The 18290-nt window shown below is 38.4% G+C and overlaps 2 protein-coding genes across 2 annotated transcripts; both read left to right on the top strand.

Annotated features, from left to right (window-relative positions):
- The first annotated feature begins 1308 nt into the window (after nt 1–1308).
- Nucleotides 1309–8662, top strand: dpp7 (dipeptidyl-peptidase 7). Its single transcript, XM_087797782.1, has 13 exons — nt 1309–1442; nt 1923–2049; nt 2118–2257; nt 2389–2552; nt 2834–2969; nt 3470–3551; nt 3931–4097; nt 5418–5478; nt 6309–6427; nt 6582–6738; nt 6804–6868; nt 6930–7000; nt 7071–8662. The coding sequence occupies exons 1-13, from the start codon at nt 1356–1358 to the stop codon at nt 7177–7179; spliced, it is 1485 nt and encodes a 494-aa protein (XP_087653908.1). The 5' UTR covers nt 1309–1355; the 3' UTR covers nt 7180–8662.
- A 727-nt stretch (nt 8663–9389) lies between these two features.
- On the top strand, nt 9390–18236 carry LOC148088568 (3-hydroxy-3-methylglutaryl-coenzyme A reductase-like). Its single transcript, XM_087797772.1, has 20 exons — nt 9390–9519; nt 10194–10358; nt 10489–10600; nt 10672–10759; nt 10831–10915; nt 10980–11085; nt 11499–11605; nt 11676–11795; nt 11946–12106; nt 12347–12552; nt 13462–13601; nt 13677–13871; nt 13953–14111; nt 14475–14632; nt 14842–14947; nt 15033–15203; nt 16125–16265; nt 16332–16490; nt 16636–16790; nt 17362–18236. Exons 2-20 carry the CDS (start codon nt 10194–10196, stop codon nt 17414–17416), a joined length of 2589 nt encoding a protein of 862 aa, XP_087653898.1. The 5' UTR covers nt 9390–9519; the 3' UTR covers nt 17417–18236.
- Nucleotides 18237–18290: the final 54 nt, after the last annotated feature.

Genomic DNA, 18290 nt, shown 5'->3' with positions numbered 1-18290 from the left:
TCTGTGGATCAGAATCTACCAATGGTTCCTCACAGATGCTTCCGGACCAGAGGAGAGAAATCCTTCCAGGCTGTTGCTCCTAAGCTTTGGAACGATCTTCCTCTCTCTCTGTGTTTGATGATGTCTACTGACGCCTTCAAAATCATCTTAACACTGTATTATTAGTGCAGGCTTTTCCCTAATTTTCTGGGACACCTGTGTTTTTCTCTGTGTTATCTTGATCTTTTTAGTATATATTTTTTGAGTATTTTTTTTTGGATTGTTTAAGTGCTTTGTGACCCTGGTCTAGACAAGCGTTCTATAAATATAAATTACTTACTTACTTACTTACTTACATGTATAAAACAACATAAACATCCTTAAAATGAAATGTTTGGAATTAATATATCAACACTGAAGAAAATAAATATGAAGAACTAGGAATCCAGGTATGACCTCCAAATGCTGAGCCAAAAGACAAAGCCCTGTTTTTACTGGTCAATCTATATTCATACTTTCATCTCAGGTTTGGATTTTTCAGAAAAAGAAATACAATTGGCCGGAATGAGCTTTGCCAAAAAATCTTGACTCTTAGAGATAAAGTCAGGGAATTAATCATTCAGGAGAGACTCAAAGTAGACCTGCTGCTCCTCCACATCGAGAGAAGGCTATAAAGGCTGTACCCTAGATTCCACTCAGGATGGATGTCCAAGTGGGAAAAGACTTCAGGCCTTATCTGGGAAAAAATGGGATATTAAACTACTTGGCTTTGACGCCAGTAAGAGCTACTTGGCTTGGAAAATCTGCAAATGAAACCAACTTTGGATAGGTGCTTTAATATGCATGGATAAAGAAAGCTGATGACAATTTAAAACACCCTAACCTACTGGGGGTCAATCTGGCCAACACACATATCAAACATAAACACGTTTATTTATAAATGAAACAATTACACATCAAAAGTTAAGATACAAAGTTACAATTGTTTGTACATTTTACTTCATATAAGAATGTAATTTATATGAAGAGCCTCATTTTTTTTTTTTTTTATAGCGATACATCTTTTGAACAAAGCTGTCTTCAAATACCTACATTTCTTTTCGGCATCTCAAAATAATTGCTGTGTTTTTGTATGGGGCGTATACATGTATTCATATATGATCTCGCATTTACAGAGCTTTGGCAACAATAATAGTCCCATATATAAGTAACTATAGTAACGTTTTCAAACAAACGCCATAGTATCACTATTAAATGACGTAATCATTCAGCGACATCGCACAAGTCACCTGACTTGCAAACTGCACGCATGCGCAGAGACGATCAAGAGGCAAAATAGCAGAAGTTTCCCCAAGTAGCGTTTTCCCTAAACGAATATGTTCAAGATAACGTTTCTTCTAAGCCTCACATCTGTGGTGGTGTTTATGGACTTGTTGCAAGCTCTACCACATAAATATCTGCAGGTAAGTGTTATTTTTCTTTCTTTTATGTTGAATGTTCCTCCTTTTAGACATTAGAAACATTAAGCTCCTCAAACAATTCCCTGCCAAACATTACTGTGTACATAGTCACATATAGTTAATATTTGACCCATATTTTACTAGCTTTAAACAAACCATAGTTTTGATAGAATGATTTACTTTTATTCGTTCAAGTCATGAAGATCAAGAGTTTCTAGTTAGTAGAGTCAACGGTATGGTATTGAACAGAGAATATATTTAAATACACAATTCAACTCAGCCATGTCAAAGAGTAGAAGATCCATAACCAGACAGATCATCAAAGGTTGAAGATTTGAGCTCTTTAAATTATAATATTTTAGAGAAATTACCGTAAATCTACACATTACACAATTACCACAAATAAGTGTTGATTCTGCACAATCAAAAATACTAGAAATGCCACACGTTTTATTTAATACATTCTTTTACACATTCTTTCAGTCAGGAAATACTAAGCTTATCAAGCCAAAGGTGCAGTTCTCAGAGAAGTATTTCACCCAGATCCTGGATCACTTTAACTTCAATGCTTTGGGGAATGGAACCTTCAGCCAGCGATATTTAGTCAGTGGTAGGTTTACCTGCGAGTTCTGTGATTTATTTTTATGATGGCTTGTACTTTTTTTCTTATCTCAACAGATGAACATTGGAAGAGGGGCTCAGGCCCGATCTTCTTCTACACTGGAAATGAGGGAGACATTTGGGAATTTGCTTTGAACTCTGGATTCATCTCAGAGTTGGCCACTGAGTTGGAGGCTCTGGTTATTTTTGCTGAACATGTAAGAGAGAATTTAGGACTATTTACAAACATGTCAGGATGTCCAATATAATATAGACTCTATAGTTACTGTTCACTTTCACTCTTAACAGGAGATAAGACACTAACATTTTTTGTGCTTCCTTTTATCAGAGATACTATGGCAAGTCTCTGCCTTTTGGCAAGGACTCATTCCAAATCCCTCAGATTAGCCTGCTTACAGTCGAGCAGGCTCTGGCTGACTATGCTGTGATGATCAGTGAGCTGAAGCAGCAGCTGGGAGCGTCTAGCTGTCCAGTCATCGTGTTTGGTGGCAGGTAACTTGTGCCTGAGATCCTCACTCAACTCCTCCCTCTGTCTTTGTAGCAAAAGAGATACTCGGTAGTGGTTTTGCAAATCAAAAACATTTTGTCACAGAACAATATCAGGTCTATGTCTGTCTGTAAATGTTGTCTTTTACCAAGAAAACATTATTTTCTGTTTAGTAGTCTGTTTGTAAAATACACTGTCACACCGACAGATATAAGGAGTTGAACGTAAAACACTTTCCTAGCCTCCTTTTCTAACCCAGTGTCTATATTTCTCCCATCGTCTGTAGTTATGGAGGGATGCTTTCTGCATACATGAGACTTAAGTACCCAAATCTGGTGGCAGGAGCGCTCGCTGCTAGTGCTCCTGTTCTGTCAACAGCTGGACTGGGTGACTCCACGCAGTTCTTCAAAGATGTCACCAAGGTGCGTTGAACTTGTTAAAAGCAGGGTTCTTTTCTGTATGGGTACTGCCTTCCAGATGTCTTAATCCCATTTGGCGTCCTATTCAAATGTATTTGTCCACATTTGAATTTAAAGAGTGGATTCTAGAATAGTATCTTCTTGTACATTTATTCAGCATGCAAAATAAGACGGTTATATAGATCAGCATCATGGCTTTTAAAGATTGATCCAATTATACATCTTGCATACATTTTTTATTTGCAGAAGTTAAATAAAATCATTCTTATTTAATTCCACATATCAACAAAATTAAAATTCAAAGGAAACTGAATTTGCCTTTTCCACTCTTTAATATTACTTGTAATTTCTTTTTTAGAACATTCATTTTCAATTGTGTTGACTTTGATACTATAATATACTTGTTCAACTGATTTAATTTGATCATTTAGATCATGTACATTTCTGGATGTGTCTTACAGTATTATAAAAAACTGTCATGAAACCTGATTTCTATTCAAAAGGATTTTGAGGATGTTTCTCCAAAATGCCATGACGCTGTCAGAGGTGCCTTCAATCAACTCCAAGATTTGGCTGTGAAACAAGGTCGGTCCAATATTATATATTTGAATGTTTTCAAAATATGAAAAATGCATCTTTCACCCCCTGCTGAGGTTCTGTTTGGCTGCCTCCCCACTCTCTCCTTCATCATTAAGATTATGTATAGGTATAGCAATTTCACAGACATACGATTACCTTTTGTGCACTCTAATAGTGTGATGTGTGTACATTGAGTGACTAACATCATAACACAAGATCAGCAAGTACACTAGTGAAAGGATCGTTTAAAGCATTGTCTTGCCGTGCTAGTTGCTTATGAGCTAATGTAGCTGAGGAGGGTTCACAACTGTGATGTCTATATGTGCGAGCAGCTGTGTATGTATCAATATATGAGCATTTTTGACTCCATCTTTGTTTTTTTAAGATTACCACCAGATCCAGTCTAAGCTGTCTTTATGCAAACCTCCATCGTCTTCTCAGGACATCCACCAGCTGAACGGCCTGCTTAGGAATGCCTTCACCATGATGGCCATGCTGGACTATCCTTACAGTACTCATTTCATGGGCAACATGCCAGCCCGTCCAGTCAAGGTACAACCCTATAACCAGACCCGGCTGCAGAAAAACATTTAAGGGGGGGCATTACATTTTTTCAGGGGGGCAAACTTTTAAACCCAAATGGAACAATGGCTCTGGGACTAATCGCACAGTACAGAGAAAAAATTCTCCCATTACTAAAAAGTGATAGACAAAAGCTAAAAAAAAACAACTAACAACCAACAACAAAGTGTAGTGCTGTGTCACTATTAAACTAAAGCACCACAGCTTCACTTCTACTAAAACATAAGCACTGAAGTCAACCTGAACACTGGATTGAACATCATATAAGTTGTCATCTCATTAAACAAAATCATGTTAGGTGTGATGTGTGATCTGTTTGACTACTTGATGAAGCCCAGTTGCTGAAAAATATGTCTTTTTAAAGGGCACCAAATGACCATCATGACAATATAGGCTATTTAGTCATTCTACAGGAGCCTTGTTTTTAAAAGGTACAATAAAAACAGTACTGAACTTTCACCGAGCCCAAGTCCAAGACGGGTGTCTTGGTGAGTTCAAGTCAAGGCTTTAGCTTCAGTTTGAATGTTCACTCCAGTGTTCAGGTTGACTTCAGTGCTTGTGTTTTCAGTAGACATGGATGGCGCTGCTTCCTGCTCGCTCTTATTGTTACTTTTTCTTGTCAGGGTATTACGGATGTTCATCCTGAAAACCAAAACCAATGACTGACTCTATAAGCAACTGTAACCAATAATGTCAAATGATAACAATAACTGTAGTGGAACCTAATGACCACTTAGGTGTGCTGTTCTCTTGACATTGATGGATGTGTGTTGAGAGATAATAAACGAACATATTTTGAATCCCGGATTGCTGTTAGCGTTGTTGTGTGTTCTCACATGGAAATAACTAAAGAGCTGAGCTACAACATGTATCACCTGTAATTGACGTAACAGCTCTTTGGACTCGTTCGACAGGGCAGAGGGTTGACCACTCTTGCGGAAAAAAAAAATACCATCCTACCAGGGCGGGCACGGCTGACCCTGGGGGCGTGCACGGTCCCCCCAATGCCCGCCCATGCCGCCGAGTCTGCCTATAATAAAGGGAAAACCTTAAAATGGAATAAGCAGTAGGAAATTAATTAATGAATGATTGGATTGTGTTTATTCTTGGTTTATGTTGATTTTTCACCTGTCGTTCAGCATTTAGGAGTTGTGGCTCTAGGTAATGTTGTCTGAAGAGAAACTCATTTTGAATTGAACAAAAAATACTGTTTGATTAGTTTAACTATATTTCAGACGTTTGTAATCTTATTACTGCTATCACAACATTAATTGTTATCTTTCGGTTCAGGTAGCCTGTGAATTGATGCAGAGTGGACCAGACCTGCTGGTCAATCTTGGGCACACCTCAGGTTTGTATGTTTTCTGATGAAAACAATCAATAATTTCAAGTTAAGGCACAAAGCAGCTTATTTATTCTGTCACCAAATAAATGTTCGGTGTAATGGGCACTGTTCACTAGAATGTCAATGATGTCTTGGAAAAATATGTATTTATGTATATGGCAGAAAATTGTAAATGTAAAAAGATAATTCAAAAATATCTCAAAAAGGGAATTTTTCTGCAATATCACAAAATGTCAGAATGTGAGGATGAATTGTGACAAAAAAGGGGCAGGATTCAAGATTGTACTACATAAAAGACAAACTTACGATTGCCATTTGTTTGTTACCAATGGTCGCCTAAAATTATAACAAGTGTTTTTAAACATGATGCGGTCATATTTAAAATGCACACAATAGAAGTCAAGACGAAAGAAAATGAAACGCTTTGTTTGATAGACATTTCAACTGTCACAATATCATAATTAAAAGAACATAAACCATAGTTTAAATGCAACACATTAATCTTATTTCTTGTAGCTACATCGTATTGTTCCGTGAATGACTAGAACTTGTGTTTTAAAGATGCACTTGACAGACTCCTTACCAAGAACCATATTACAACTATCTCTAACCACTTTTATGACCAGCATTTTGAAGTCCTCAAAGGCGCTGTAAGAGAATGGCAGCCTCTACAGTAGCTCCACAGCAACAATCTTGGTTTTTGGCTCAGTGATGTTGATGTGGCATCCTCTAGCAAGTTTAAATCTCTGTGGGAGTTGTCCCTATATACTTAATTTTTTTGTTGTTGTGCATTAATTAGACCTAAAGATACTTAGACAAACTTTATATTTCTCCAGCTCTGGTCTACAACTCCACTGGTGACCTCCCGTGTTTGGACTTGTACAGTCTGTATGTGGAGTGTGCTGATCCCACCGGATGTGGACTGGGTTCTGACAGCCTGGCCTGGGACTACCAGGTATTGTTTTGACATTGTGAACATTTTAACAATAGTTAAATGATGTTGTTGATACAAATGCACATGTCCCAGTGTTGGAAACCGAAGGTGACTCAAGTTACCTGGAATGGATTTTTTGATCTTATAAAAATATGGTATTTTTGTTGGTGTCCAGGCCTGCACAGAGGTCAACCTTTGCTACGAGAGCAACAATCAGACTGACATGTTTCCTGTCATGACCTTTACCGAGAATGAGCGACGGCTCTACTGCTTCAATCGCTGGAAGGTGCTTCCAAGACCAGACTGGCTCAGGATTCAGTTCTGGGGAGATTGTGAGTAAAGACATTTGAAAGAGCCCATATGCAATCTATTGAGTGCACTTACTGCTTCTCTGTAGCTATCTCAACCGCTAGCAACATCATCTTCTCCAACGGAGATCTGGACCCGTGGGCTAATGGAGGGGTGCGTTCAAACCTTGGAATCTATATTTGAATATCTTAATAGCAAAGATGCTGCTCTTCAGGTGCGGAAGTCGTTCAGCTCATCTCTAGTTGCCATCAACATCAGTGAGGGTGCCCATCACCTGGATTTAAGGTCCATATATCATATTAATTGGTCTTTATAGTTGGTGAAGTGTTCTGACTTTCACTGATTGATCTTGCAGAGGATCTAATGATGCTGACCCAGAGTCTGTTATCCAAGCCAGAAAGATGGAAGCACAGCTGATTGCACACTGGATAGAGATGGAGAAGAGTCGACTGCAAAGCAGCTAAAAGTTCTTGATTTCGACAGATTTGGATTGTCTATGTCGACGTTATGCTGTGTTTCAATAGCAACAGTTGTTTTATTGAAAGAAAGAAGAGATTATCAGAAGACTTGCTTTTTGACACTTACAGACTTGATTGACCGCAAGACAGACAAGCAGCAGCTGCGCACAATAAAACAAAGAAAAGTCAAACACTCTATTTTTAGATTTTTAAATCAGCCTTTTAAAACGGCAGCTTTATTTTGATCTTTTGATTGACCAATGCATCAATAAAAGGGCACCAAAAGTGGACGAACAAAAAAAAAGAAGTAGAGGATTTTGATTTTTCTCAAGAAGTGATAGTTATGTGTGGAGCAAGTTGAGAAAAACCAAGATCAGTCCAAATATTTACCCAGCAAACAGATACTTGGACCACGGACATACGTCTAACTTGATCAAGTAAACCAAAGACTATTAGATCCAATGGCCGATATTACAACTTTCCGGGCAGACCAACCAGCCAACAGGTGCAAAACAAGTTGGACAAGCTGTTCTAGTTGCATACCTGCCTCTCTGAGAATGTTATACACTGTATCGAAAAGCCACAAAAGAAGATAAGATGAAGAAAGCCCTGCAGAGCAAGCTGCCACTCTTTGTTAGGATGGCACTACAAAGATTGTCAAATAAAATGGATCCCTCAGGCATGTGCTAGGCAGGTTCCAATTTAAACAAACCAGTCCTTAACTAAGAAAAAATATAATACCCATTTTGGTTTCTAATCAAATACAAATAAGTCAATAGGGAGGAGACTTGTTTTGAAACTAACATGGACAATTTCATGTCACAAAACTCAAGAGTTCTTAACAAGTTTCATATTATTCCTGCATGTTGTATTATAAGTAATTAATCAAATCGGTAAGAATGATGCTTTCCTAAAGGATACTGAAAATTACAAAATCCATCATAACACGCTCTTCCACACTTTTATCTAAGGGTAGAAATATTATTCTAAAACTTGCCTACCTCAATCTGACCCACGTGTACATATTAGTTATGGTTTCTCACCAAAAGACATAGAAGACAATGAGTGACATCTGTAGAATTTGAAGGAATATATCTAATTAGACCTAAAATCAGTTGCAGGGATTGCCTTGGTTATAAAGTTGAATGATTTTTGAACCAATATGTGAATCATTACAAAAAGTATTTTGTGTGCAGGCTAAGCAAATTATACCACAATAGAAGTGTACAATGGTGTGATTTATTGAAAAATTTCAGATGGTACTCTAAAAATATAATGAATTTATTTTTGTAGGTATCTTGTCTTATTTTGTTGTAGAATAAATTTGCCATATGACAATGTATTAACCATTAAAGATCATTGCAAAGACTAAGACCGGAATTACACCCTTTTATCACTTTTCAAAGTTGTACTGACAAAGGGATCTATAGAAATAATACGGGCAAACCAAATACGAATGCAAATTAAAGTTCGCTTTCTGCCAAATACACTACCTCGGGTCCATTTTCTGTCTCACAAATGAAACTTAACAGCTACATGTATAACTACACATGTAGGAAACTAGGTCATAAATGCACGCACTTGATATAAATTATTTCTGTCTGACAAATGTTACTTTTATCTATTAATAGTGCCTTTGTAGCAAAAACGTTACTATATAAGCTCACAAAGTGATTTAACCCAACTTGATCACTGAAGTTCACATTTTCATAAACTCCCCGTTCGTTGTTGTTTTGTAATATAACTTTTCAATAAAGTTGTCTTCAAAATACGGACATGTCCGCCATCAGGTAAGAAGAACATACACTCTATTTTCCTTCGTTTTTTAGGACAATATTTAGATTATAAATCAAAATTTTATTAAACAATGTATAAATTGGATTTAAATACAACTTGAGATATGTAAAAAGTATGGATTAAAAGCTTTGTAAATATTGGCATTTATCTAATATGATTAAAAAATTAGAGGATTTTACATTTAGGAGTGTTACATTCATTTTCTATTTGAATGGTTTTGGATATGATTCTCAGCCAAGCCAAGGCCGGCGGATCAGCAGCGGCCTACCCGCTGTCAGAGCCAGTGGTGAGATGAGGCGTACTCGCTCTGGCCCCGCCCCTTCGAAGCTGTCGCCACATAAACCGGGCGTGTCTAAACAGCCGGTGGCACAGGTGGACGCTGTGATTGGCTGACGAGCCTTGTGACGCAATAGCGTGCCATCGTTCTATCCTTTCTGAGGAAAGTCAAGCGGCGCAGCGGTTCCTTCTTTCATCAAGCTTGGAGCCCTCGCTGCACCTGGAGGCTGCAAGTCTTCTTCTCCAAGGATCACCTCCTCTTCGTCCATCAAGGTTTGTTTCTATGCAGTAACAGGGAAGAGGATTTTCACGTTAAAGTTTTAAGTTAATTAAAGAAGTAAATATAACTCTCAAGCTTAAGCTCATAAAGGAAAGGCACTTAAAGGATGCGTAAACGTCACACTTCTGTATTTCTTTAACACAATGGTCTGAACTATCATTCTTTTGGTGGTTTAATGTCTTATCATTTATAATGGTACTTTATTGAATTTCAACCAATTTTTGGCGAGATGGAAAACTTTTTGTCCCTCCCTATTTTCGCAAGAATATTTTCATAATTTTTTTTATATAACCGTCCAACATTAGAGAATAACTGTATAAGTATTTTTTCTAGCAACCCTTCAAATTAATTTAAAAGCTGCCAAATGGGATTGAAGCAAGAAGTCCCAGAATACAGATCAATAGAATCAAAGTTTTGTATCACAATATTCAGATGTCCTTGATTTTCTGGAACTCCTGTTGTGTTATCAGTTTTATCTTGCCCTTTAAAGTATATACTTTATTGAATATTGTTTTGATTGTTTAAGTGCTTTGTGACCCTGGTCTGGAAAAGTACAATACAAATAAAAATTACTTACTTACTTATATTAAAAAAAAAAGAAAAAAAAAAGTGTTTTTTTTGTCTGACAACTACCCTACTAACTTTTATTTGACTTCTCTCCTCCAAGATGGTGTCTGGTTTATTCCGTGTGCATGGCCTCTTGGTGGCGTCCCATCCGTGGGAGGTGATCGTTGGAACAATCACTCTTACCATCTGTATGTTGTCCATGAACATGTTCACTGGCAACGATCGGATCTGTGGCTGGAACTTTGACTGCCAGACTACCGAGCAGGTATGGATGGTGGCTTAGAGAAGGTTAAAGTTATTAACTATAGAAAACTGCTTGTTTACTCATATATTGTGTTCCAATCCTCACTGATAATGTTACATTTCTAAAAACTTTTTTTTCTTCATGTTTACAGCAAGTTCTCAGCAGTGACATTATTATTCTGACCATCACACGCTGCATTGCCATTATCTACATCTACTTGCAGTTTCAGAACCTAAGACAACTGGGATCTAAATATATTTTGGGTAAATATTTTATTATATTTTAAATCGGTACAAAAAAAATCAAGGTTATTGATTAATAGATTTTTTTGCAGGCATTGCTGGCCTGTTCACCATATTTTCCAGCTTTGTCTTCAGCACCGTTGTGATTCATTTTCTGGACAGAGAACTGACTGGTCTGAAGTAGGTTTATTTTTTTCTTGTGATGTAACCCCAGACCATGTTTCCATCTAAAAGATAATGTCTCCATCTAGTGAAGCACTCCCGTTCTTTCTACTTCTCATTGATCTATCCAAAGCTTGTGCTTTGGCCAAGTTTGCGCTAAGCTCCAGTTCTCAGGTATGACAAGAACAGCAAGTAGACCTTCAGTTGTAAAATGATCTTCTAATAAGATGTGCTTTAGGATGAAGTGAGGGAGAACATTGCACGTGGTATGGCAGTACTGGGTCCAACCTTCACGCTGGATGCTCTGGTGGAGTGCCTGGTTATTGGAGTGGGAACCATGTCAGGTAATGCATTTTCTGCTTTTGATTCAATTGATCTTACAATATCTATAAATGATATGGCCATAGAGATGGCTTTTACAGGGACCTCAACCACTGGATAAAGAAAAACAATGATTTACAAACACACGCACACACTCGACTAAAACTTGATATTTCCATTTATCTTTTTTTCCTTAAAAGGAGGACCAGGAACACATCAAATCTTCAAGCTTACCTAAAACTTTCTTTTATCATCTTGTTGGCTAAGTATTAATAATAATAATAATGATAAGAAGAAGAAGAAGAATAGTGCTTTACAGGCAGTCCTTAAGAATGCCTAGTTGGAATTAACTAGTCCAATGTGTTAATGTTGCACTGGACTGGTGTCCAGAACAAAGTTAAAGATTAAGATTTTCCAATATTGTAATCTCTTGCAGGTGTCCGACAATTGGAGATCATGTGCTGCTTTGGCTGTATGTCGGTCTTGGCCAACTACTTTGTGTTCATGACCTTCTTTCCTGCTTGTGTGTCATTGGTGCTTGAGGTATGGATTATCTTTATTGTGCGTTTTTGTCGCTGTGGTTTGATTGTTATTTTACTCTGTCTATTGATAGCTTTCACGGGAGAGCCAGGAGGGCCATCCCATCTGGCAGCTTGGTAATTTCTCTCAAGTGATTGAGGAAGAGGAAGAACACAAACCCAACCCAGTCACCCAGAGAGTCAAAATGATCATGGTGTGTTTTCATTTTTTTTTTAAATTACCACAACATTGTCTCACTGTTGATATTGCTAACACGATCTCTTGAATTGTGTTACATTTCCACATTCTACATTCATTACATTCTTGGAATATTTGATTTTATTGCTCCATGATTTGTCTGCAGTCTCTTGGCCTGGTTATGGTTCATGCCCATAGCCGCTGGATAGCTGAGCCTTTGGCCGGCAGCATCAAAGTTGGTATCCATGAGGTGGGAATGACTCTCGACCACTTGTCTCCAAAGAGGATCGAACCACAGGCACCATTGTGGCACTTTTACCTTACCAGGTGAGTGGATGTTAATTTTTACGTTTTATCCCAAATCTTTCATAATCTCAAATACCTGTACATGTATGCATAAGTACACATATTTAACTTGTTTTGTAAGGAAACTAGGTTATATGTGCGTCCACCGATCTAATAATAATCTGCAACAAAAACATAATTTTCTTGAACGTAAGAGTTTCTCTGTTGTATTTGGATAAAGAAAATCCTAAATCTTTCTCTCTTTTATGTTATGTCTTTCAGGATGATCACCATGGATGTTGAGCAAGTGATCTGTCTCTCCTTAGCCCTCCTGCTGGCTATCAAGTACATCTTTTTTGAGCAGGCAGAGATGGAGTCCACGTTTTCAATCAAAAACCCCATCACAATGTCCACCTCTACCTTCAATCAGACATCAGCAACAGAATCCTGCTGCAGAACGGAACAACCAGTTGTGAAAAAAGACAAAGGTGAGCTGAACTTGTCCCCACATTTGCATGACAGCTCAGCAAAATCATTATTGCCTCGGTCCATATTACATCTGGCTTTTGAAATGCATGTAAACACCTATGGAAGAGAAATGTATTAGTTGTATTACTACATCAATATTCCAGTCAATGCCTCAAATAAGCCAGTATGTAACCATAAGATCAATAACCTTGCGATGGAATTTGCTTGCAGGACTTCAAAAATTAAATGGTGGAATCAAAGAAGATCCTAGAACATTTTGTTCATGTATAACTATACGCTGCATTTGTGCCACTATTATTGTTGAATAGATTGCACTGATCAGCAGATGTATAGGGCTGCAGGATTGAGTATATTAAAACCTAAAGTTTTTCCATTTTATATTGTCTGTAATGTTGGAGGACAAGAGATTTATTAGTAAATACTTGTGATTTAATTTTAGGTCATTTGGCAGATGCTTTCATCCGAAGTGATTTACAAAAGTAAACAATGGGTTTTCCAAACATGAACTGCAAGAATACGAGTTCCTCTCAGTGAGGAAACACCAAGCTGGATGGTTAATGTTGAGTGGAGTGGATAAGCTGGTGTATACATGAACAACTTAACCTTGTTTTGGATATACATCAATCATGATCCTTTTGTGGCCTGGTAGACAAGCCCTTCATCCTCAACCTAATCTTCAAGGGTTTATCGGAGACTACTCAACATGTTCACGTGTGTATTGTGATCTTGAGAAGATGCAGTTAACCATCTATTACCTCTGCAATCTTGTAAGAAGCAGAGAGTTTGGTCTGCAAAGTGCTTCTTCTAGGCTTGTCTGTTAACAATCTTAATGGACAGATGTTTTTCAGATAAACTTTAATGTGTATGTTTCTTTTAACTCCAATTCCTTTTTCTCTTTCTCCCAATAGTTATTACATCTGACGTTCAACCGAAGAGTGTGTTTGTCATAGGTGATGAAGAAAAAGTAAAGTCAAATGAAATTCAGACAAACATCCCTGTGCAGCCCAGAGGAGTGGATGAGTGTGCAGCCATTTTTAAAGACCCTGAGGTTTGTCCCACACCTAACCCTGGGAACATTGAAGACTTTGAGAAAATTCAACGTTCGTGCTTCTGTCTCCCACAGCTGGGTGCCCGTTTCCTAAGTGATGCTGAAATTTTGCTGCTGGTCGAGTCCAAACTTATTCCTGCCTACAAGCTGGAGGCCCTGATGGAGACGCCGGAGAGAGGCGTGGCCATTCGCAGACTGTTCATCTCATCAAAGCTTGCTCTTCCCACTGCCCTGTCATCACTACCCTTCACTAACTACGATTACTCTAAGGTGATTAAAATGGCCATTTTAAGGTTCAACACACATACGCTGCAGACCAACACTTATATTTCCTTCAATCTTTTTCCCCAGGTGATGGGCACTTGCTGTGAAAATGTCATTGGCTTCATGCCCATTCCAGTAGGAGTAGCAGGACCACTGCATCTGGATGGAAAACAATTCCAAGTTCCTTTGGCAACCACGGAGGGCTGCTTGGTAGCCAGCACCAACCGGGGCTGTCGAGCTATTGCTGTAGGTTTTGCTGATATTAATTTATTGTAAAGCAGTTGAAACTTTAATAAAAAAAAAAAAAAGAAACAAGAAAAATAGGAGGTGCCTCAAGAGTCTGTTGATAGTCTTTGACATAGTATTGAGACAAAAGATGGAGTGAAAAAGTCATAAAAGCAGTGGTGATTCTTCTCCTGCTTGTACTCATAATGCTAGTTACAGGTCACAGATGTGACATAAGGAGAAATGTGGAAGATGAATACCTCAATAATAATTCTGAAAACAAAGATACTTACATTTTTTGGATACATGAGACATTTTCATTTTCATTTTAGGTATTGTCTTATAAACGTTGTTAATGGTGGCCCAACCTTTTCTCATTTAAAGTTGGCAGGTGGCGCCAACAGTCGTATCCTGGCAGACAGCATGACTCGAGGACCAGTGGTCAAGCTTCCCAATGCCTGTATGGCTGCGGAGGTCAAAGCATGGCTGGAGGGCTCTGATGGTTTCCAGGCGGTAAAAGAGGCTTTTGACAGTACAAGCAGGTAAATCATGAATCATATGCAAATATATTCCGATCTGGATTTTTCTTCTTCAGAGCTAATATGTTTTCCTGAGAGTTTCTGATCATAATGAATCTTTATCTCCCAATCACAATAAAAGTCCACAGTTTTTTCTGTCTCTTTTTTAATAAAAAACAATATTAACATCAGCAAGAAGGAAAATTACAAATAACAATTGTTTTTCTTTGTAGGTTTGCTCAGCTCCAGAAGGTGCTGGTAGGTCAAGCCGGGAGAAATCTTTACATACGCTTACACTCAAAGACAGGCGATGCTATGGGGATGAACATGATCTCCAAGGTAAGAACTTCCACGTTGACTTATTTGCTTATTTATTGTGGCATGCGTTTCTGTCGTATATTGACTGTATCCGTTTTATCTAAAGGGTACAGAGCAGGCTCTTAACATCCTGCAGCAGAACTTCCCTGAGCTTCAGCTGCTGGCCGTCAGTGGAAACTACTGCACAGACAAAAAACCAGCTGCCATCAACTGGATTGAAGGCAGAGGAAAGTCTGCCGTCTCTGAGGCCGTCATTCCTGCTAAAGTGGTCAGAGAGGTGAGCAGATACAGCCCACAGACATGCATGAAGCGAGAACCTTGTTTTCAGAGTCCACTAGATGGCACTCTCTGCTCTATAATCTATTGCTTTGATACACTTTTCTATTTAAAATTCCCAACTATTTTTAATTTGATTAAAATAATAAATCAAGTAGTTACAGTCATGGGTATTATTCACACTTAACAGAACATTTATAATTCTAGGATTAACCTGAAATGAATGTGTCAAAGAGGAAAAGGATGATGGATAGATGTAACTTTATTGTTTCCCTCTAGAGGTCTCTTTCGGGAAATTGTTTTTCCAGCCAGCACACAGCAATACAGAACAAGAACAAAGTTTCTATAAAAACAAAGTGCAAGATAACACAATCTAAGTCTAAAGTTAAAGAGCAAGATCAAAGGAAAGATAACAAAGACAAAGGATACAAAGATTAACATAGAATATATTATAATTTGCTCCACTCCTGCCCCCAAAACTCAGAATTAAACAGTATTATATCACGAGGAATGAATGAGTCCCTGAGTCTATTAGTGTTGCATCTGGGAAGGATCATTCGTGCTCCATCTGCTTCTCTGCTCACTGATGACAGTGTTCAGAGGATGACTGTCATCATCCATGATGGACAGTAGTTTGTCCAGTGATCTCCTCTCAGCAACTGTCACCAGTGAGTCCAGCTCCATGCCAACCATAGAGCCAGCCCTCCTGATCAACCTGTTGACCATGGGATGATGTGTTGCAATATTTCTGACCACTCACGTATGGTTGATTTGTTGATTAATCGCTGCAATAGAGATTTCCGATGTCTTTATTTAAACACGGCTGTTATTCTGGACGACCACGGTAACGGAGTCAATAACCTAATGTGTAGTTGGAGACCAATCTTGTGTTAGAAAGCTTAGTTTTTCTTTTTTTTAATAGGTTTTGAAGACCACGACAGCCAGTCTGGTGGAGGTAAACATCAATAAGAACTTGGTGGGCTCGGCCATGGCTGGAAGCATTGGAGGCTTCAATGCACATGCTGCGAATCTTGTAGCCGCCATTTTCATCGCGTGTGGACAGGTAAACATTTGTTTTCAGTTAACAGTCCCTGTTTCTTCCTCATCTCATCACCGAGTCCTCCTGCAGGATCCAGCCCAGTCGGTCGGCAGCAGTAACTGCATTACTCTGATGGAGGCGACGGGACCAACAGGCGAGGATCTCTATATTAGCTGCACCATGCCCTCCATAGAGCTGGGGACAGTAGGAGGAGGGACCAATCTGTCCCCCCAACAAGCCTGCCTTCGGGTGAGAAGCAGTCTTCATTCCTATATTGTTATTTACATTCCAGAAATGTGTTAACTAAAATGTAAACAAGGAGAAGAAAGTTACCCAAATTGATCAATTTCTGTGCATTTGAGTTTCACCTGCGTTTTACTGTGCCTCTGTGAAGATGCTGAATGTGCAAGGAGCCAGTAAGGAGTGTCCTGGAGATAATGCCCGTCAGTTAGCCAGGGTGGTGTGTGCTACTGTGCTGGCAGGAGAACTCTCGCTGATGTCAGCTCTAGCAGCTGGGCACCTGGTCAAGAGTCATATGATACACAACAGGTAAAATGTTACATATTTGTTGGTGCACTAAAAGTAAGCTTTAACTGTAAACGTAAAGTGATCAATGCCTTTTAATCTCTGCAATACTGGTGATGTGTTTTCTGTCAGTTTTGAGACTTTAAACCCCATCTATGAACATTTAACAAAGGAAAGATCTGAAAACATTTTCTGGAAGTAGAAGTTTATACAATATCCTCCTTCAAACCACATTTGTTCAACACAGCCACCAAGTTTAGAACACGTTTTCATCAGGACATGATTCAAAGTGTCTAAAACCTGTTTAAAAGCAAAGCAAAGTATTGTGGTGCTCTTTATTTGCATCTGGAGCTGGGAAGGTTTTTGAAAGATTTATCACAAAATTAAATCAAAGCAAAAAAAATTTCGACAAGAATTTTTGCTATGTTTTTGAAATTAAAAATGATTGTAACTTTGTGGAGTTGTTCAGGTACCAGTTACTGGTGTTACATGCATGTTAATAGCCCTATTGTACACATTAACATGCTTCCTTGTTGAGTGAAAATATCTTACCCTTTGAAGTTGTATTTATTGCTATAATGTGTCTTGTCTGCAGATCCAAAGTAAATCTGCAGGAGAGTCCAGGAACATGCACTGGGAAGGCTGGCTGAGAGTAAAGAGAGGATTGAAAGTCAGAACAAAGAGAAGACGGCAGTGCTATGAATGATCACCTGACTACTTTTCTACCCGGACACAACTGCTGATATTGTTCATGTTTTCCTCTTGTAATCATTCTTGATGAAACGTCCAGGAGTGAATACAAGCTAATCTCTCTTACCGTGTGAGGACATTTGTTTATTGAGTCATTAGATGTATTTCTATTTTTACCGGACCTTTTTAAGAGTCTAAATGATCTAGAATGTTGTCCTATTTTTAATTTTTTGTTAACTCATACTAGGCAATCACTCCTATTTTATGTCCCGCTAATGGTTTGGTTTACCAATTCAATGCCTTGGCCAATTAGAACGAACAATAAACTTGAAAATTGCAGCCAGGCCCACACTCGCTGATTCGACATGTCCTCAAAGAGGTCTTTCTCCAATCAAACTGATCCTGCGAGAGAACCGATTGGTCGTACTCCTTGTAATACCTCTTATGGGAAAACACTGAGTTTTTACCTGGCCAAATAGGACACGAAATACAAAAACACTATGTGATATTGGCGTCTGTTAATCACTTTATCCATATATCATGGCATTTGCATTGTGTCCTCACCTCATTTCTTTCTGCCTTGAGCATCAATTTGAGTGTTCCTTACATATCTCTCAAGCACCATTTCACATGTCTATAGCAAAAGCTGCGACTTACAAATAATCCTTCCAAAATCTTGTCCTTGAACCTTTCATGGTTGATCAAGCAGTTTTGTTACTTTTCGGCCTTAATTAGTGGCCGATGATTACGCAAAGAAGTCATTATTAAAAAAAAAAAAGGAATTGCTTGTCATCGTTTTACCTCACCTATTGACAATAAAAATTGACAAGCCCT

This window comes from Callionymus lyra, chromosome 1, assembly GCF_982586985.1.
Source record: "Callionymus lyra chromosome 1, fCalLyr1.hap1.1, whole genome shotgun sequence".
Lineage (NCBI taxonomy): Eukaryota > Metazoa > Chordata > Actinopteri > Syngnathiformes > Callionymidae > Callionymus > Callionymus lyra.
The sequence above is the reverse complement of the archived record's forward strand: the minus strand, read 5'-3'. Positions and strand labels throughout refer to the sequence as shown.

Bases quoted from the DNA above. Each gene is read 5' to 3' on its own strand.
- dpp7 (XM_087797782.1), top strand. From the start codon at position 1,356: ATGTTCAAGATAACGTTTCTTCTAAGCCTCACATCTGTGGTGGTGTTT. The intron at 2,050-2,117 runs GTAGGTTTACCT...TTATCTCAACAG, and splicing joins CCAGCGATATTTAGTCAGTG to ATGAACATTGGAAGAGGGGC. The intron at 6,739-6,803 runs GTGAGTAAAGAC...GCTTCTCTGTAG, and splicing joins GATTCAGTTCTGGGGAGATT to CTATCTCAACCGCTAGCAAC.
- LOC148088568 (XM_087797772.1), top strand. From the start codon at position 10,194: ATGGTGTCTGGTTTATTCCGTGTGCATGGCCTCTTGGTGGCGTCCCAT. The intron at 10,601-10,671 runs GTAAATATTTTA...ATTTTTTTGCAG, and splicing joins GGGATCTAAATATATTTTGG to GCATTGCTGGCCTGTTCACC. The intron at 13,602-13,676 runs GTTTGTCCCACA...TGTCTCCCACAG, and splicing joins CCATTTTTAAAGACCCTGAG to CTGGGTGCCCGTTTCCTAAG.